Source organism: Bombyx mori, chromosome 12 (assembly GCF_030269925.1).
Source record: "Bombyx mori chromosome 12, ASM3026992v2".
Taxonomy (NCBI): Eukaryota; Metazoa; Arthropoda; class Insecta; order Lepidoptera; family Bombycidae; genus Bombyx; species Bombyx mori.
Genome location: NC_085118.1, coordinates 1373901 through 1394380, shown reverse-complemented (window position 1 = coordinate 1394380; position 20480 = coordinate 1373901). Strand labels below are relative to the sequence as shown.

The window sequence follows — 20480 nt, the reverse complement described above, 5'->3', positions numbered from 1 at the left end:
AAGCCTTAAAAATGGCAAACCAAGGATGGAGTACAGAAAAAAAATACAATTCATTAATGAATATCAGCGACAAGAGTCTCTGGGACCCGAAACGCCTACAATATAAAAATAGGCATGCCCGAGATGCGGCCTACAAAATAATTATGGATGCCATGGAGATGCAATATGTCAAAGAAGCATATATTATATAAGCATTTCTTTAGCTACATTGAATATAGCAAAATATAGCTTTGATGCTGGCGGCGCCATGGTTACTGCGTTACTGTGGATTTCGCGACACTAATTTTTTAACGAAATTACTTTCGCATGTATCGAAACTACTTTCGTGCAACTGAGTTCAACATGCATGACACTAATTTCGTAATGTAAACTCCGTATTACCATATTCCTGTTTACTTAATTATTACCGTCTCAGTCTTCATCATCATAGTCGGTTACTCTTGGCAGAGCAGTCGTGGTCATGCGGTAGGCAGCGGCTTGGCTCTACGCCTGGCATTGCTGAAGTCCATGTGCGACGGTAACCACTCATCATCTCATCATTGACGGGTGTTCTTTATAATTCGCGAACTGAGGATGCGCCACCCATATTTTCTCAGTCTTAAAAAGTCTTAAAAGCCTCAAAACTAAGCCCAATTTCTTGCCTAATAAAACGCGTTATGTTAATGGCAGCGTCGACGTCGCCGGAGAACACGTGCTTCTGTAAGGGCGAGTGCGCGTGGGGGGGCGTCATGAACGTGTCGGCGTGCCGCTTCGGCTCCCCCGCCTTCATCACCCTGCCGCACTTCCTGCACGGAGACCCCGCCCTGCTGGACCAGGTCACCGGCATGAACCCGGATCCGGACAAGCACTCGTTCTATTTCGCTGTCGAACCTGTAAGTGGCAACACAACTGCTATTACAGCCTTGATAAGAACGAATGTAGCATTACAACTAAAGATGCGAATTTATCACGTTCGAGCATATATTTTTTATTGCCTAGATGTGTGGACGAGCTCACAGTCCACCTGGTGCTAAGTGGTTACTGGAGCCCATAGACATCTACAACGTAAATGCGCCACACACCTTGAGATATAAGTTCTAAGATCTCAAGTATAGTTACAACGGCGGCCCCACCCTTCAAACCGAAACGCATTACTGCTTTACGGCAGAAATAGACAGGGCGGTGGTACCTACCCGTGCGAACTCGCAAGAGGTCCTACCACCAGTGATTATGCAAATTATAGCTTAACTTGTTTAGTCCCTTAGGCTATCAGCGAAGTGTATGAGGTAGGGAAGAAGCTATCCTATCCAATTAGCAACTATAGGGCTACAGCTGTTTTATAACCACGGTTGCAGCGCATCTTATTATTTTTTTCTCAACCTATTCAGTGGTAGCCTAAGAGGATATTCTAGCTACACGCGGACAGGTAAATGAGCTCACGGGCTCAACCTGAGAGAATATGCTAACATCAGCCCTAGCTAGAGCAGTGCTTCGCAGAATCTACCGGCAGATCGGAAGCGCGACCCCCTGAAAAGATACGTGAAATGAGAAACTCAGTGAGCAAAACGCGTCTGAATATCAGAATGGTGGGACTTGCAACACGCCACACTTCGGACGTGAAGGTTGCAAGCTGGTTCTTCCTTGTTGATTCTCATTTCAAACTAATGTTTGTTGCAGAAACTGGGCGTCCCCATAGACGTGGCGGGCAGGTTTCAGTTCAATGTCTACGTGGAGCCGAGCGACCACATCACGTATGTTATATGTTCCTAATACCCTCGTTTAACTTATATAAGTTACCTTCGAGGACAGTAACCACGTGGCGGTGCGCGATCACAGTTTGGTCGCGCCGAAGATACTGTCTGATGCTGTTTATTAGCACTTGATGTCTTTAGACTTAGATGTATACATATGGACTTAGGAAATAGCAAAGATCGCACCGAAATTGTAACTTTAAGGTGAACATGAAGGGAAGTGTAGATTTAATTCGGTACACAGGCAGCCGCTTGGCCGTATCTATGAAGTGAGTGTCACTCTCGCTCAGAGCCTAGCTTGATTCATCTTCTCTTTATCTTCGACTCGTAATTTCTTGACAATGAAATAATGAATCCATTGAAACCAACGAAATATCTCATGTCTCGGTTGTGCGCTGTCGGCTTAGAACCACACTACTCCCATCCTGTGGGGGTCGTAGAAACAGACTGAAGGATTCACTGTAGAATGGGCCGTAGCACTCTCTGAGTATTAGCCCAGCGTAAGCCGATCATAAACTGGCTTTTATTGGCGATAAGAAGGTAGCGTAGGGTAAGCCGGCTGTTACCATCATCTAGCCTATTTCTCGCATGAAGCAATCAAATGTTTCAGTTTGAAGTCTGGGAGACATAATATCATTGGAGCTCCAACTATTATCCACAGGCTCTGATAACAACTACCGCTTTAACGATAAGAAAAAGTGTTGTATTGATGAGACTTTAGGAGGTTAACGACAAAGGGAAGATCTTCCACCGAGCGGGTGAAATTGCTCAGTAGACCGACGGTCCGAATGTTGTTGTTCGGAACTTGTATAAATGCAATCTTATCTTGAAAATGTCGTAAGCGAGATTCAGGCATCAGGCTTGTGTTGTATGATGGCTACCCCGTTACAAGACTAATCTTCACATTTCAGATTGTATGAGAACATGCCACGGATGCTGTTCCCGGTGTTCTGGGTGGAACAGAAGGCCAAGATCGATCCAAAAATCATTTCGGAGCTGAGGACGGTACGCGGTATCCTGGACTGGGGCCCGACCTTCTGCGCTTGCTTCGCCGTCGTGATAGCGTTGCTGGTGACCGCCATCACGTGCTGCACCAAGCGAACAGAGTACACGCGGCCCCACGACCTCCTCAAGCCCTACGAGAAGCCCAAAGACGAAGCGGAAATGAAACTGAATCCTATATGAGGGAATTTAGAATTTACATATATGTGTCTTTTTTTTAATGTTGTAAAGTTCTATTTTGTAAAATTCGTTTGAGCTCACAGAATGAACGTTGATGCATTCAGGTTAATAAGCGCAGGTCAAAATCTGGCCTCGGATTTAAGAGGTATCAGGCTCGGAATGAGCAGTATAATATGTCATTATCTAAATACTTTGATTCAACAAATAATACTCAAAAAAATTCGATTGGAAAATGATTGCAATGATTTTTTTAAATCCAGAATCAATGCTCTATTATTATAACATTTAATATATGTCAAATTGTCTGTACTAATGTAATCTATGATGCCTTTGAGATGAGAGTTGAGGTCCCAAAGTAATGAACATTTTCCAAATAAGATATGACCTAAAGGTCTTAGTTACCAGGTTATAAAATCCCTTAAAAAAGAGAGTTGAGGGTTAGCCACAGCCGTGACGTCATCATCACGGTTTTGGTGGCAATCTTCTAAAATGTCATTTTTAATACATACAATTTATTTGTAAAATATTAAGACAATCTTAAAATCGTTTTAATTTAAATTTTCCTTTAAATTAATAACAGTGTTGATTATAATATTATTTTGAACTTTATTTATGTAATTCATGGATGTAGGTATAGGTATAATGTGGAAAGTGTTCATGAGCACTCACGCTTAGAGCAGACTTTGGTTAGCAATGGCTAACATTATTTTTTTTGCCAAAATGACTTTTTTCCAATCCATACATATTTGCGGGTGTGCACAATATTTGACATTATTTATGGAATGAGTTGTGTAAAAAAGAATGATAAAGCCTGTCAGTGCTTTTTTTAGGTCTAAAGCTTACAAGCACTTGAAGCCTGGCCGATTTTTAACTAGAGTCGGAACATCTAAAACATAAAATCGAATTTCATAAATAAGTGCTTGCTATATTGCAAAGATTTGTATTTGATTACAATATTTTATAAGTTACAAACAGTTAAGGGGTGATTTCAAGTCATGTAGTATTGCCAGAAAGAAAAATATATGCCTCGTCTCCAAACGTATTTCTCAAACATTAACTTATCTACCTACTTTTGATTAGCCATTGGAATGAGTCCGTATGTGAAGAATCGATTAAGCTTTTAGTGAATCGATTTTTATATTATGAATGTAGTATTATTGTTCCATTTTGTAGATTAAAGTTAAACTTTTTTGTAAATTTTATGCATTTTATTAGTCTTAAATGACATTTAAATTAGGTTACGGTGAATTTTAAATTTATTACCAGTAATGATATCGATTTAGATTAGGTGCGATGATTAATATTTAAAAAAAAAAAAAACCGTATTTATTTTAGTTCAGTCAAGAAACTCAATATTATTTTAATGAATGAAATTAATATATATTATATTTATATTTGGTTAAAATTTGCTTTTGTTTAAAAAAAAATACCCGATAAAACCTTTCATTTGGTTTTTCTATTCATTTTGTTAGGTACTGCTAAACTAAACTGAATTTTGTATGATTGAGACAGTTGAAGTTTTGGATGCCAACGGCAAACTACTAATCTGTGATTATAAACCTCTGTAAAAATTAAATACCAGGTCAAAAAATCCAAAAAAAAAACTGAAAAAAATCGAATTAAGAAAATTTTACCCCGTGTTAATTTACAGTAGTTCTAGTAGGCTCCGTGGTATTTGAAGTTGATTTAATGATGTGAAACTTCTTTAGGCGCGTTGAGAGTAAAATTTAACTCGCGACCGATTCGTTACGGCTAGAGAGAAAAGATACAATTTAGGAAGAGCGAGAGTGAGAAAATAGACAGAGCGTCTCGCGAACCAGTCGACCGTGGAGAGAAGGGAAGGACAAATCGAGCTAGGTCGTATCTCTTATAGACAGCATTCTCTATTACAAGAGTAATTAGATTTAAGGATGATAAATAAAGAAAATCACAATACTACACATCGCAGAAGAAGCTTCACTTGTTTTACGTGCACCAAGTTCCACGCGCAACGTTTTTTTTTTTTACTGACGATTACTTCGGATAATCTTTGGACTTGCAGATTAGAAATTCGAGTTTCGGGCGGTTAAGGTTAATACTTTTTTGTTGCTTAGATGGGTGGACGAGCTCACAGCCCGCCTGGTGTTAAGTGGCTACTGGATCCCATAGACATCTACAACGTAAATGCGCCACCCACCTTGAGATATAAGTTCTAAGGTCTCAAGTATAGTTACAACGGCTGCCCCACCCTTCAAACCGAAACGCATTACTGCTTCACGGCAGAAATATGCAGACATGGTGGTACCTAGCCGCGCGGACTCACAAGAGGTCCTACCACCAGTAATTACGTACATTTTTTAGGCAAATGAACATATTTCCTGAATTTTTCGAGACGTACCTTCGCGTGCATATAATTTAAGTATTTAAGTATAGTTTTTTTATAATACAGTTTCAATATTGGCCTTAGTTATTAAATCGCAGCAACGAATTAGTCAGAGATTCATTATTGAATATTGAAATATATATATATTTTTTTTTATTTTTTTTTTATTTCTTAGATGGGTGGACGAGCTCACAGCCCACCTGTTGTTAAGTGGTTACTGGAGCCCATAGACATCTACAACGTAAATGCGCCACCCACCTTGAGATACAAGTTCTAAGGTCTCATGTATAGTTACATATATAAATACGAACCTACTTAACATTCGTGAGGGATCGATCAAAAATTCATTCATTAATCAAAGAATTGTTCGCTGTGTAATAATATCTCATTTAGAATACGTTTTAATAATAATATTTCGAGTTCTTTAACAAGTTGCGTGCCATCTTGAAGTAGGTACGCTAATATGAAATTTTATTTAAATAATGCGATAATGATATCATGTATTGTTTAAATTAAAATTAATTTTATATTATAAAGAATCCTGATTTATCGCAAACTCAAATTACGTAGTATATTGTGTATGTACGTAGTAAATTCAGAAATGTATTATTAGGTATTGGATACGGCTTACATATGAAAAATAAACAAAACTAGAGGTCCCGCAGTAGTCGAAATTCGACTATAATAATTGGAATTGTAAGTTTGTACACTATTATGATTGTATTTTATACTTCTATAATCACAAATTTCGCCAAGGCCATACTATAAAAAAATATTAATAAAGACAAACAATATTTAATCTATTCTCAATTTGACAACAGACGTCAAGAACAAAAGTTTGACAATAAATAGTATGCACATAGATTATACACTTAATATATTAGAGAAGTATGCATGCGTGTGTGCGTCAAATACATGGTATGTAGTGTGTGTAATGTTTTCTTTATTGATTTAATGTATCTTTTATGTATAATTTAAAAAAAATATAGCATTGTGCACTTGTTCTCTATATTCTCTATAAGTGTGAAAAATTTCATACTCCTTCGTCCGCGCAATTTTCGTAAAAAGGGATACAAAGTTTTTGCTTCACGTATTAATATATAGATTTTACAAAAACCTAATTTGCTGATTTTACGAAAACTAGTGATCGCCCGGTAGTCGAAATTCGACTGTAATTATTAATTTAAATTATAAGTTTGAACATTATTATGGTTCTATTGTCAAAGACTTTAACTTTTTTAATCACAGATTTCGCTAAGGCTACACTTTAAACAAATAATATTAAAGAAATCAATATCAATCTATTCTCAACTTGACCACAGACTAACAATAAACAAAATATAATAGTCTTTAATAGTCTATATAAGTGTGTGTGTCAAATACATGTTAGTTGTGTAATATTTTCTTTATTGGTTAAATGTATTTTTTAAGCATTATTTTAAAAAAAATATTAGCACTGTGCACTCCTTCTCTATATTCTCTATAAGTGTGGGAATACTCCTCCGTCCGCGTAATTTTTGTACATAATTGTAATTTTTGTAAAAGGGCTACAATGTTTTTGCTTCACGTATTAATATAAAGATTTTATCTGCAGTCGCATACTGTAACATATTTGAAATGTCGGAATTAAGAGAATGAAAATAATACACGCGATATTAAATCATATATTTATTTATTTATCTTTATACGTAAATTTAGATATTAATGTGAAAAAATTGTCCAAAATTCATAAAATTCATATTATTTCATCACAGAACTCGGATATTCAATTAGCCGTAAATTTGAGGTTCTCATGCTCAACATAATAATATAACAATGTTAATGATATACAAAATTAAATGACAAAATATGCAACATATCGCTGTGATAAATTTTTTTGTATTTTTTTTTGTATTTATAATATATCTTAAACATTAGTTAGTGTTATCTTTATTGTACATAATTAATTAAAGACGTAATTCACTTGTCTATAAATTAAGAATCGACATAGTTAAAATATAAAATAATAAAGATTTATTTATAAGTCAACGCTCTCGTGCGATAAGGAGAATTCATTTGGTTTTGTTGTTTCGTTCGGTAGGTTAGGTGGCTTCAACAAATGTTTATCATAAAGGAAGTTAATATTCAGAGGCGTTTCAGCTGCCCAAATGACGGCTACGTTCTCCACGATAATTAAAAAAAAACTAATTTTGAAGGGTAGAAAGTAATTTTAGAAACTTTGTCCCAGGTTGATCTATCGGTTACATTTGTATTTTCATTTGTCAAAAGACAAAGTGTCATTTTATAGGGGTAGTTAAATTTTCAAGCAAAAAAGACGAACGTATCAACACCATACAGCCAAATCTTTTATATATTCCGCTACGGATGAAATGAAGTGAAGCTGATTTGTTTGAGACTGCAATTAATTGGGAAAAAATTAAATGAAACCAGATGATATGGGCATAATGATGGGCAAAGTGGACGGAAAGAGACATGCTGGGCGAAGAAAGAAGTCATGGCTCCGGAATATCTGGGAGTGGACCGGTATTGCCTCCGTCGAACAGCTGTTCCGGCTGGCTGCTGACAGAAATGAATATAGGAAGCTAACGGCCAACCTTCAGGATTGAAGAGGCACTGGAAGAAGAAGAAGAAGATGATATGGGATTATTCAGAGGGCTTTTTGGAAGAACCCCAAAGGGTAGGCGGCTGCTAAACGGTAGGCAGGCTAGGTAGGTTTGGCTGTGCCCTTGGCATTGCAGACGTCCATGAGCGACGGTAACCACTCACTTTCAGGTGGGTTGTAAACAGGAAAACTTTTTTTAACATTTTGATACATATATTCTCCATAATTATTGGAAGTTGCATAAGTAAAACTTGTGTGTTGTAGCTCTCGCGTTTAATTAACGAAACACAGAAAAAAACTTATTAATAAGTCATCGAACTGATTTCTTTACAATTAACCCAACAAACAAAGACTTTATAATTAGATTCCTTGACGCATAAAAGAGTTAGTGATTTATTTTTTTACCAGACAAAACGGATTAGTGGCAAACTTGTTCCAGTAGGCATGCTTCTACTAAGAAAAAGTCTGTCATCTTATATAATTGATTAATAACTCGAGCAAGCTTTTGGCCTGCTATCAGTAACACAGTCTGATGTTAAACTTTTAATGAACACAAAAACGAGCTTCGCGTAAGACCATATTCCATTTCAATTCTCATGGTCATGATCATGTCCTTTAACCAAAATTCACTAAATAAATAAATACTTTTGTAGGTATAGATTACAGGTGTCGCAAGGGGCCATTGACCCGACTTTGCAGCTGATTAAAGTTATGACATATTGTCTGGTGTGTAAAAAACTTTACCCTAATATTTTATATTTGTTCAATTATAATAGCATTAGTTCAAATAGTATTAGTTTTTTTATATTTGTTCAATAGCAATAGGTATACTAGTTCAAATAGTATTAGTTTCGGTAATACGTAACTTAAGTTTTTTTTTTTTAAATTTGAACTCCTGTCCTTTGTCAAGATATCGTGATTTTTAGACGCCCCCGTTGCCGAATAGGTAAGACGTTCGGTACAAATAGCTGTCTGCTTAGTGCGAGTTTTTAACGTTCTAGATAGCGTAAAAGTTAACTCATATTTGTATGGAGTTGGAACAGCGCCCCTAGCGGCAAACGTGGAAAAACGTTCCAACTCCATACAAATTTGAGTTAACTTTTACGCTATCGAGAACGTTTAAAAAAACTCGAACTAAGCACACTTATGTTAGTAGATACCTACAACGTGAGTAACCCTAGAATAATTATAATATTGTTGCAATTAGTAAAAATTATGTTTTATAATTATTTTAACATAATACCAAAACGAATATTCCTAAAAACCGTTGTAGATTTTACTAAATTGTGTTAAGTTTATGTTATTTTAATAAAGATATTTTATGTTTCACAAGAAGCCATTATGAATTATAGTTGTAAATAAAAATTTAAATATTCCCTTAAGTAACTTGTTTCATTCAGTAATAGTTAACATTCTATAACGCTTTTTTGTTTCAGCTTAGAAATGCACATTCTACATAATGATAAGTCTCTTGTAAAAACCACAATTACTATTCCTAAAATATTCATAAAAAACTCTACAGCAAACCTATATACTTACGTCATACTCTATCCATGCTTTTGTGATCAAACTAGTATTTAAATGAGTTCCATACAATACATACTATTGACAAAATAAATATCTTTTATTACACGCCACGCGAAAGTACAACAATAATAATGCAAACATAGAATGGAATTAATAAACTTGAGACCTTAGAACTTATATCTCAAGGTGGGTGGCGCATTTACGTTGTGGATGTCTATGGGCTCCAGTAACCACTTAACACCAGATGGGCTGTGAGCTCGTTCACACATCTCAGCAATAAAAATAAATAAATAAACTATCACGTAAACAATCCTTATCACTCCAAAGTTAAATTTGATCATAGTTAAGTTGGAATTGAACAATAATTCTAATGAGTTTTTTTTCCTACTTATGCTGATAGCCTTGAGAGGCTATTTCAGCTTCACCCTAACGTGTATGTGAGCTCACGGGGCTCAAACCGGAAGTGTTGCTAACACGCCCTAGCAAGAACCGTGCTTCGCAGAATCTATCACCGGATCGGAAACGCGACCCACTAAGAAGATCAGGCGGGAAACTCTGTGGGCTGTGTCTATGGGCAATGAGTATAAAGTTCTTTATACCCAATATACTTGACGTACCTACATACGTACAGTGTAGGAGTATAGCTTAATGTTTGCAAACCGGTTGTTCACAACAAAGTGCTCTGTTGAATGTATTAAAGCTATATACGAGGTGGTTAAAGGATTTTAATGAACTAGACATGTACTTCTTTTAGTCACCGTCTCCGACCACATCACTTTCTAGCTCCTATTTGTTTATCATGTTGTAAATAATGCGACAAACAAACCAGCAGCGTAACGACAAGTTTTTTATTTGTGCGAGAAAGCAGAAAGCGGGCAGAAATGGCTGGCAAGGCTTGTTTTATTAATACTATCCCTCCTTCATTGGCTTTGGCCAGTGGCAGTGACGAAAGGGGGGGTGTTAATACGTGGCTTGGCGGCAGGGCATGGCAGCTGACCTCACGTCCGTTACAATAAATTGTTTTCTCTTCTGAATCCCCTATGGCTTTTCCAAATGTGCAGCAGAGGATATTGGAAGCCTGCCTTTCTCTGTTGTAGAGCAATCGGCTTCAACGTTGTGAACGACCATTGTGCCAATACTATTGACACCCTTCTGGCTAAGCTCCTCCTGGCTGAGCCTTTCCTCGCCCACCTATCCTCTATGGTGGATTTGGAAAGGCCTCCGGGCCACCAGTAATCCTTCAATCATAAAAAACAAAAAAAACCATTGACATTCTACTCTTCCTTTTTTCTTTACCCAATAGTTGGTAGCCTAAGAGACTATTGCAACTATGCCCAGACCAGATGAACTCACGGGACTCAACCTTGGATACTCTTTTGATTGACGACCGGTAATTTTCTCTCTGTAGATCCCTGTGACTGCCTAATTTCGTTTGGCTATCATAAATGTAAAATAATACCGTAACCAAGAAATCTTACTCGTTTAAATTCCTCCCATTGGTTCTCTTAATACCTTAAATTCTTCTTATTGCTTCAGATAACCAGAATAGGAAGAAATTCTGTAATTATGGGTTTTATTTTACGAGTTTAACGAATCATGCCATATGGTTTTTTTTTTTGCATTTGTAGACAGAGGAGCATTCGGCCCAGCTAATGGTGAGTTGCTACTGTTGCTAATGTACGTCAGCAATACCAGGGGCAGAGCAAAGCCGCTGCCTTCCGTTTAATACTCTCCACAAGCCTCATTTGAAGAAGGACATGTCATAACGCACGAGAAACACCGTAGAGGGGAACTCATTCCAAATCCGGATGGTACGTGGCAAAAAGGTCTCTGGAAGCGCATTGTGGATGGACGCACTGGCTCCAGGTAGTATGGATGAACTCTACTCCGGTGGCAGGCGGTGCGATGGTAAAAACGAGATGCTGGAATCATCTCAAACAATTCCTCAGAGCAAAGTAAGTAAGTAAAGTAAGTAAAAGTAAGTACCTAAGTACCCCTGATTTGAGTATCTCGAAATGCTAAAACTTATAGCTATATTTCCACAAAGCCATATAGGAAATAATCAAGGGCGTTGTCCGTAACCCATATCAAAAACTGGGTCGGATGCCACCTTGAGGGAAGGTCAAAGTCTCCATACTCAACCGGAACGTGTGATTGCTACGCGCTAGATACAAGCAGATTTTTCGTTTTATCGCCTATTAATTTAAATAAAACGACCGCTGGATGTTTAGGACTGTCTAAGGACGCGTCACTCAGATCAGCCTGTGTATCTTATCATCCACTTATTTCGGGTCTTTCACTTGTCCGGTTTACACTGCTGGTAAACCTATTTTCATCATGACTGGATGAAACTACTTTCAGATTTCATTTGATTTCTATTAGTAGTATGGTAGTTTTTTTATTTTTTATTTCTTAGATGGGTGGACGAGCTCACAGGATGCATTAGGAAAACGCACCGATTCGTAACACAATCCTGCCTTAATCTGCTGCAAAGTATACCTAAAGAGGTCATAAGTATTTATCAGAAATTCTACGACCTCCTTTCACTGCTAATGACGCAAACTGCAAGGGTTCACCGTGAAACAGCAAGAGAAATTTTCAAATATGAATCGGAAAAAATAAAAAAAATATTTTGTTACCCGACAAAAAACGTGACACCAAAGCAACTAACAATATAGATCTTAACAGAGGACGAGATAATCAGAAACACAAGGCAGATAAGTCGAATGTAACGTACATGAGATAGGTATGTACGTAGGTATATAGAGATCCATCCGAGTTCAGATGATATATATAATTTAAACAGAATGCTTAATATGTCTGTTTGTATTTGTCTAAAGCATTTTTCTTAACGCAGTCTAGTTTTTATTTATTATTTTTTTATTGCATAGACGGGTGGAGGAGCTCACAACCTACCTGGTTTTAAGTGGTTACCGGAGCCCATAGACATCTACAACGTAAATGCCGCCACCCACCTTGAGATATGAGTTTTTAAGGTCTCGGTATAGTTACAACGGCTGCCCCACGATATAAGTTCTAAGATCTCAGTATAGTTACAACGGCTGCCCCACCCTTCAAACCGAAACGCATTACTGCTTCACGGCAGAAATAGGCAGGGCGGTGGTACCTACCCGCGCGGACTCACAAGAGGTCCTACCACCAGTAATTACGCAAATTATAATTTTGCGGGTTTCACTTTTATTACACGATGTTATTCCTTCACCTTTTTTTTTTCTTACCTAAGCTGGTAGCCTGGAGCGGCTATTCCAGCGTAACCGTAACTAGTAGGTGAGCCCACGGGGCTCAAACCTGACGACGATGCTAACACGAACCCTAGCAAGAGCCGTGCTTCGCAGAATCTACCACCGTTTCCGCGTGGAAGTCAGTCGTGAACATTTGTTGAGTACGTAATTCATTAGAATAATTGGTACCCGCCTGGGATTCGAACACAGGTGCATCGCTCAACACGAATGCACCGGACGTCTTATCCCTTAGGCCACGACGACTACTTGATTGAATTTTACATTCCTTCATAGTTTAAATTGATTTGGTATTTACTACATTAGTGGTAAACTAGTACCACATATACTTCCACGCAGTGACATTTATTGGCCACAGCAAAAGCTTTGAACCTTGAGGAAACTGTCTCTTCAATTGCTTTAGAGGTACAGTTTCTGGTAAACAAAATTGAGATAGTTAATAATATGTCAATTTACAATATCTCACCGGTATAGACAGTAATAATATTGGCTACAATACCCCACGAGAATCGTTCTCCGTATCTTTGTTACAGTTTTTACTCAGTAGATTTGTTACAGTTACTTTGGTATCGGGGTGAATCTCGTAAATTAACATCGATGGTTCACCGCTAATAAGATTAGCGTCACAATGCTTTACACCAAATCCGTAGTTTTATCAGCCCACAGACGGTCACTGTTTGGCCATAGGCTTCTCTCAAGACTCGCCACAAATAACATAACACTGCGATCTCCAACCCGCATGCCAAGCGTGGCGATTATGGCACCAAGCAAACATGGCTGACATAAATCCGTATTATCATTTTTTTTTTAAACACAAACAAATCCGTAACCGCGAGCCAGTCCAGCCCGAACCGATGACGTTCGTCTGCAAAAAGTCCTTGGCTCTTAGATTGGACAATTTACCAATTAACAGGTAGCCAGGGTGCGGAGAGGACACAGAGGACCCGCCATCCTGCCGATAAGTGACGTGTTGTTTCGTGAATACATAGTTCTTTGATTAAAACAAAAAAAATATATTAAATAACAATGTTTCTTGTCATAATCCTGTTTGTCACAGGTAAGTTTCTCTACTTAGGCTAATGGTCGGTTTTCTTCTCGTGCCTCAACGCTACCGGATAAAGCAATCATTTTCTGTTAAAACCGTTTATTGAACGCTACTTATTATTATTGCATTTAATAATATTATTGAATATAGACACTAAACGGACGCATGTTGTCTTATCAGATATTTAATTTTGATCTTAGGTTTTTCTTCTTGAAACAAAAAAACCAAATGAAATACCCTTTTTTTCTAATATTATTACCTACATTATAAATAGCTAGAGATGTACCGTGGCTTGTAAATCTAAAATTGGGGAAACATATTTATTTTTTTACAGAATAAAAGCACTCTATGTCATTCTCATAATTATAATCCAATTGACAAATATGCAAAAAAGATACTTCGAAAAGGACAAGACAAGAACAATTTCTCTTCTCGAATTTTGTTATTATAGCATTTTTTTGGGTACTAATACACACATGAATATTATGTGTCGTAGATACTTTAATATTTAAAGAATATTAATAATACATTTGGACTATCCTTTCCTGTTCACTAACCTCTTACAACACATTTTACTTTGATGTTTAACAACTTTTGATCTTAGTAAAAACTGAAACACACATTATTTCACTTTGGAAACTTTCGTAAGAATGAATATAGCAGATAAATATATTTTACTGTAGTTTATTGTAGAATCAAGGTCGGCGTGGGCCGTTTACGAATCTTTTATTTTCTTTGCCTAGATATGTGGACGAGCTCACGGCCCTCCGGGTGTGAAGTGTTTACTGGAGTCCATAGACATTTACAATGTAAATTCCGCCAACCACCTTGAGGCTTGAGTTCTAAGGTCTCAATTTTTTAAATACAACTGCTGCTCCACCCTTCCAACCGAAACGCATTACTGCTTTACGGCAGAATTAGGCAGGTCTGTGGTACCTACCCGTGCGGACTCATAATACGTCATACAACCAGTAATTACGCAACTTATAATTTTGCCGGTTTAATTTTTATCACACGATGTGATTCCTTCATCTTAGAAGACATTCGTGAACATTTGTGGATTAGGGATCTCATTACAAAAATATGTACCAGCCTGCGGGATTCGAACATCGACACTGTCGCATCGCTTGATCCGAATACACCGAACGCCTTATCCTTTAGGCTATGACGACTTCAGAGCTTTCCTTTGGCATTTTTAATGAATTGAAAACTGTACATATTCTAAATCTATGCAATACCTAACCGTGAAGGTCATTGCGATCAGCGTCTCTCTTGATGGTTATGAAGTCGATAACTCCAAAGTCACTCATACAATATGTTGATACATACTCATACAATATGACTAGTATTCAGTGGGTCGCGATTCCGATCCGGTGGTAGATTCTGCGAAGCACTATTCCTGCCAGGGTTAGTGTTAGAAAATTCTCTCAGGTTGAGCCCGGGAGCTCACCTAACCATCCGCGCGTAGCTGGAATAACCCCGTAGCCTACCAGCGAATAGGTACGGGAAAAAAGTCCCTTCAAACGTTAACTATACAACTTCTGTAGTGTTTACTGAGCGAAGATAATCACTTTTTTTTCCTACCTATGCTGATAGCCTTGAGAGGCTATTTCAGCTTCACCCTAACATGTGCAGGTGAGCTCACGGGGCTCAAACCGGAGTGATGCTAACACTGACCCTAGCAAGAGCAGTGGTTCGCAGAATCTACCACCGGATCGGAAAAGCAACCCACTGAGAAGATCTGGCGAGAAACTCAGTGGGCTGTGTCTATGGGTTAATTCGTTCGTCGAGCCCTTCGTCGCAAGCGACGGGTTCGACGAGGACGGACGGTGACCGGTGCTTGCGGTGCCTAAAAGCACCGTTAATGGATCGGGTGGATCCGTATTGACGTGGATAATCACTAAAATTCCAAATATAGAATGTGTACTAAAGTACCCTAAGCAATAAATTCTTGAAAATCTATACTTAGTATTTTGAGTTACATACTGTTGTTATTTAATATGTTATTATACCATATACTCAAGTTTCGCGTTAGCACAAAATCAATGAATTTCATTGTGATATTCCACTAAAAAGGTTCCATCATGCAGTAACTAACGCCATCTCTTGAGAGAAATATTCAACAATTTGTTCTTTAAAACTATTACGATTCTGAATCTTTTATTAAAGTATTTGTAAAAGTACAAGTGTTTGATATTATTTATTTATTTGAATTGAATAATATGATTATATTAAGACGTATTCTTACCTTGGAATGTCATCGTTTAAATCTAATCTGTGATAAGTGGATTGGCTGTCAAACTATAGTGTAATCTATATATTTTTAAGATTCATTTTTACGTGATTATCTTATTTAGATTTTAATTTTGATTAATGAAGAACATAAGGCATTAGATTCAGGTACTAACATCTCAGATTTATTACATACTTGGTTTATAATTAAACGGACGAATATCAATGTGAGAACGATTTTATAATGAAAACGTTATTTTCTTATCGTTCACTGCATACATGACGGTGACTCACAAATGGTTTATTTAAATTCAGTAGAATAATTGACAGATGAAAATGTTGTCAGTGTTGAAAAAAAAACGTACTAAGAAATTTTCACTATTACTTTTTAAATGCAATGTCGATGCTTAATAATGGTAGCAATTCTCTCAGGCTTGCGATGATGTTATTAATTAACAATTTTAGCTACATTCGTGACCTGTGAAGAAGAAACTATGAAGAACTTAACAACAGTTACTTGGGCGCACGCCGTCAACAACAAAACATATTTGGAAGCTGCCTTAGCAAGTAAGTTTATGACATACGAATGGAATCAGATCAAGCTCAATTTCAAACTGCATTGTTGCGGATGCTATACTTTAATCATTTGATTGTATAACTTGTTTCCATAGGCTTAATCTTATTTACTGTGTAAGCCATTAAGGCAATAAATAAAATGATTTAAAAAAATTATGGACAAGTTCGAAAGTTTTTATTCTATTTTATCTATTGTGCAAATACAAATTGACAACTAATAATTGTCTGAACTATTTCTAATGTAATAAATGAACATGTTAGTTTGTGGCCCATGTAGTATAAAGTATTTATTTTAGCTCATAGTGGAAGTGAATACCGCCACTAGCTTGAGACGAATTGATTGAGATGGTCAATTGTAATGGAATACAGATAAGCTCATTCTTTGTTTGCTTGGTGGCAGGATTAACCAGAATGGTATATGTACCTGCTTATAAAATGTTGAATAAGGTGAATCTTAAACTATATGTGCCTTTTGCTTAACATTCCAGGTGAAGTTGCAATGCTAGAAGCCGACATTGTTTTGGGACATCTAACAGGCCACGACGGTCCTCCAATACCAATAATGGCTCATCCTCCAGCAACCACGTCAGATCTGTCATTGGCTGAATTTCTGTCGACGGTGGCACAATATAACAACGTTAATAATAAACAGAAAGGAGTTAAGCTTGACTTTAAAAGTATTGAAGTGTTTTCTAAGAGCCAGGAGCTGATCGCTCCTTACAGTAAACCTCAGGTGTGTAGGAGACAAAAAAAAACAGTTTGGCTGTTGTTTTTCGGCATAGAGTATCGTTTACTGTTGTAGATAAACATTTGTGAATGCACAATGACAAAATCATAAATTGGGAACACACTTGTGCCATGAGTAAAGTAAATTTTTTATACCATTACATATATGTCGTTAGTAGGTCCTAACTTGCTATGGTACTTTCCATTTATAGAAAGTTAGGATTATATTCGGAAAAAGTCATTAGTGTTATGCAGCCATTTATCTTTTATTCTAAAATGTATTTGTATATTTCATAGGTGACTTTCCCATTATGGTTAAATGCCGACATTCTACCTGGTCCAGTAAAAGCGACAACAACCCCCGTTGATCCCATCAAATTCATAGAACTAGGTGCGAATCATCCTCGCGCTGTGCTATGTATGGGCTGGACCACTAGATACGGTGGTAACATCACCGAGGGGGAGTATACTCCTGAACAAATTGGTTCAATGCTGAGATTAGTCAATGAACAGAAAATCAATCAGACTATCACATTCCCAGTAAGTTCAATTACGTGATCCTATAAAACAATAATGTTTCAGTACAAATTTCGGTAACGTAATTTTTAAAATCTACTTCTAATTAATGAATATCTACTAAATATAGTGTTCTATATAAAGTAGCAACACTGCGAAAACTGTCAAATTTTAAATTTATGGCGCCAAATGCTGACGTGTTTGAATATTTAATTATTTTTTTATTGTGTTGTAAGAGTACATCATGAGCTGATGTCACCTGGCTAATACGCCCATAAATACTATGAACGCCATTGATGGCATCTATTTTGAAATATGAGTTTTTTTTTTTTTTAAATAAATAAATATGTACTAACAATCACGCCACGTTAACTGGTCCCGTGCTAAGGTACCAGATAACGGAAATAAATGTAAGATTTTTACTATACACATACATATACAGTCAAAACCGTTTACTGCGACATCGTTTAATACAACATGCCGGTTATAATAACCTAGAAGAAAGGTCCCGGCTGAATGCCATATGACCGCCTTATTAAAAATATTGCTTTCTAATTCTTAGAAACAAAACACGTGCATGCAGTAGAGTCAAGGCCCGCTTCTTCATATCTCTTCAGTTAGTTTGTACTTATCTATACACAAGACGCACCAAAACTTTGTGGAGTTATTCGTGAAACTTTCAAAATGTCGCAAAGAAAAAGAAAACAAATTAATAATGAAGAAAAATCGCGTATTATGTAAATATATTTTACCAATAATTCCCTATCGATTTGTTTGTACTTGCACGATACACATTAAACATCACCGGTTGTTACGACTATCGGTTTTTACGACTGAATATGAGCAGTCCCTTCGATGTCGTTATAACAGATTTTGACTGTATATTTAATATACATCTATAACCCTGGAAAAGACATTTTATATTTATCATACAAATATCTTCCCTTGGCGGGATTCGAACCCGCGACCCCCTTCTGTAGTGACCATGTCACTTACCACTACACCAGACGGCCGTTAAATCAAAGTCTCGATTATAATTGTATTTTCATTACAAATTACAAATGTTTAAAGTAAAAAATAATATTTAAAATTTCAAATCTTCCCACTGTTTTACATAAGAATTTACACAAAACGTACATAATCGGCGTATCTTTGAAATTTTAAACGTGGAGTTGAATAATTGAAAAACAAATAGGTACATTATGTTTTTCAATGATACTTTCATATTTCTAAGGTGCGCGCAGGTCTTGCCTGCAATAGTCAACCGGTACTTTTGGACCTGCTTCGGGAGACAGCGTCCTTGAATTCCTCAATGACTGTCTGGTCCAGCGAAGGAGACTCCGTGGAGGTCGGCCGTCTGAAGGCTCTCATCCTGACCGTGGGACTCGAAAGGACATACTTGGACGTACCACACGATCTGGCTGCCAAACTGAACCTACCTTCGACTGATAAAGTCAAACATTAAACATAGCAACTACAAGCAAACAATGTATTAAATTTTTCATTAATAAAGTATCTTTATTCGATTATTTTCTGTCGGCATAACTTTGTAGTTAAAATAAATGATAATTGGTGATATTATTTAACTTCTTTTTAATTTAAAAATGCTGTGAATTATTTTAATAAAAATGTATTTCCCGTCATCGAAAGTTGTTGGTAATTGTTAAGGATCATTTGATATTATGCTATATATTTATAAATGTATTTTGTCACTGCATAGTATTTCCACTGCCTGTGAGTACTGGGCTGAGGTTCGTAGGTTCAATTTCAAATTTGTTTGATAAACAGATTATTTGTCCTGTATGTGGGATTAGTATCCTAGTTTAGAGTCGGATAAGCATGAGTGATTCTCAAGTTATTATTATTTCTGATAGACACTTTCATCTTTCTTTAATTACCTGTCTTGTCTCTGGTGGAAGGAAGATCTTTGGTAAATTGAAGTCTCCTTTGTATTACAGATTACTTTAAAAACATCGCGGGGCGGGGGGCTACGAGGGGTGAAAGGCTATTTGAGTCGTCTATTAACAAAGGTGGCAATCTGTGCATTTGGACAAAAAAATGTTATTGATATGTCAATACAGATTGATTTGAATATAATCGTCTCCTTCAAAGAATACGGTTCAAAACCTGCATTAAATAAAGCTTAATAGTTAACCTGTTATTTATCTAAAATGTCGTTCCGAAGAGTTTTGTGACTGCCAATGGAATACAAAGTCAATAATTCGTTTTTCTGATTTACCAATATTGTTCAAAAGTCAGATTGCCGCCTTTGATAATAGACGACTCATTTGGTTTAAGCGACATTTCACTTAATACGCGACATTTATCTTTGTAATTAAAGTTGCATTTTATTTGGTATCAACATCAACAGTTCGATGTTTTTAATCGAACTTCAAAACACCCGTCGACATGTTTTTGTTATATTATTTTCTGTGTGCGATCAAGATTAACTGTTCTGTCGATTCTTAGATATTTGCGAAACTTTTACTCGAACCGAACCTTACACATTTGCGGGAAGCGAGATGCCACAAAATGCAAGTTTCCTGTGTTTCTCAAGTGTGGGGCGCAGTGAGGTCGACCGGACATGACAGGCCGTGACTCACCGTCCGAGTTTACTTTACCGTGTCAGACTAGGAAACTGGGTTACATTAACATCTCATGTAAATTACGTGTTTCATATTATATTGCTTCGTTTCATTATCATGGATCGGTTGGATTTAGT

The 20480-nt window shown here is 36.9% G+C and overlaps 2 protein-coding genes across 3 annotated transcripts in view; both read left to right on the top strand.

The window, feature by feature from the left end:
- Window positions 1-4014, top strand: part of SCRB4 (scavenger receptor class B member 4) — a 72100-nt gene extending 68086 nt beyond the window's left edge. The window contains 3 exon segments of the mRNA NM_001171180.1: window positions 670-872; window positions 1657-1730; window positions 2642-4014. Of these exon segments, the coding sequence (NP_001164651.1) occupies window positions 670-872; window positions 1657-1730; window positions 2642-2915 (551 nt within the window). The 3' untranslated portion in view covers window positions 2916-4014.
- Window positions 4015-13371: 9357 nt separating this feature from the next.
- Window positions 13372-19339, top strand: LOC101743083 (protein FAM151A). Of its 2 annotated transcripts, none has more exons than XM_004929352.5 (5): window positions 13372-13720; window positions 16406-16507; window positions 17005-17249; window positions 17540-17782; window positions 18993-19339. In XM_004929352.5, the coding sequence occupies exons 1-5, from the start codon at window positions 13690-13692 to the stop codon at window positions 19221-19223; spliced, it is 852 nt and encodes a 283-aa protein (XP_004929409.1). In that variant the 5' UTR covers window positions 13372-13689; the 3' UTR covers window positions 19224-19339. The 2 variants fall into 2 exon arrangements, with proteins under 2 accessions (XP_004929409.1, XP_004929410.1); XM_004929353.5 differs by lacking the exon at window positions 13372-13720 and adding an exon at window positions 15951-16108.
- The last annotated feature ends 1141 nt before the right edge of the window (window positions 19340-20480 follow it).

Coding starts and splice junctions, on each gene's coding strand:
- LOC101743083 (XM_004929352.5), top strand. CDS start 13,690: ATGTTTCTTGTCATAATCCTGTTTGTCACAG. Junction 13,721..16,405: donor CATAATCCTGTTTGTCACAG/GTAAGTTTCTCT, acceptor TAACAATTTTAG/CTACATTCGTGACCTGTGAA. Junction 17,250..17,539: donor CTCCTTACAGTAAACCTCAG/GTGTGTAGGAGA, acceptor TATATTTCATAG/GTGACTTTCCCATTATGGTT.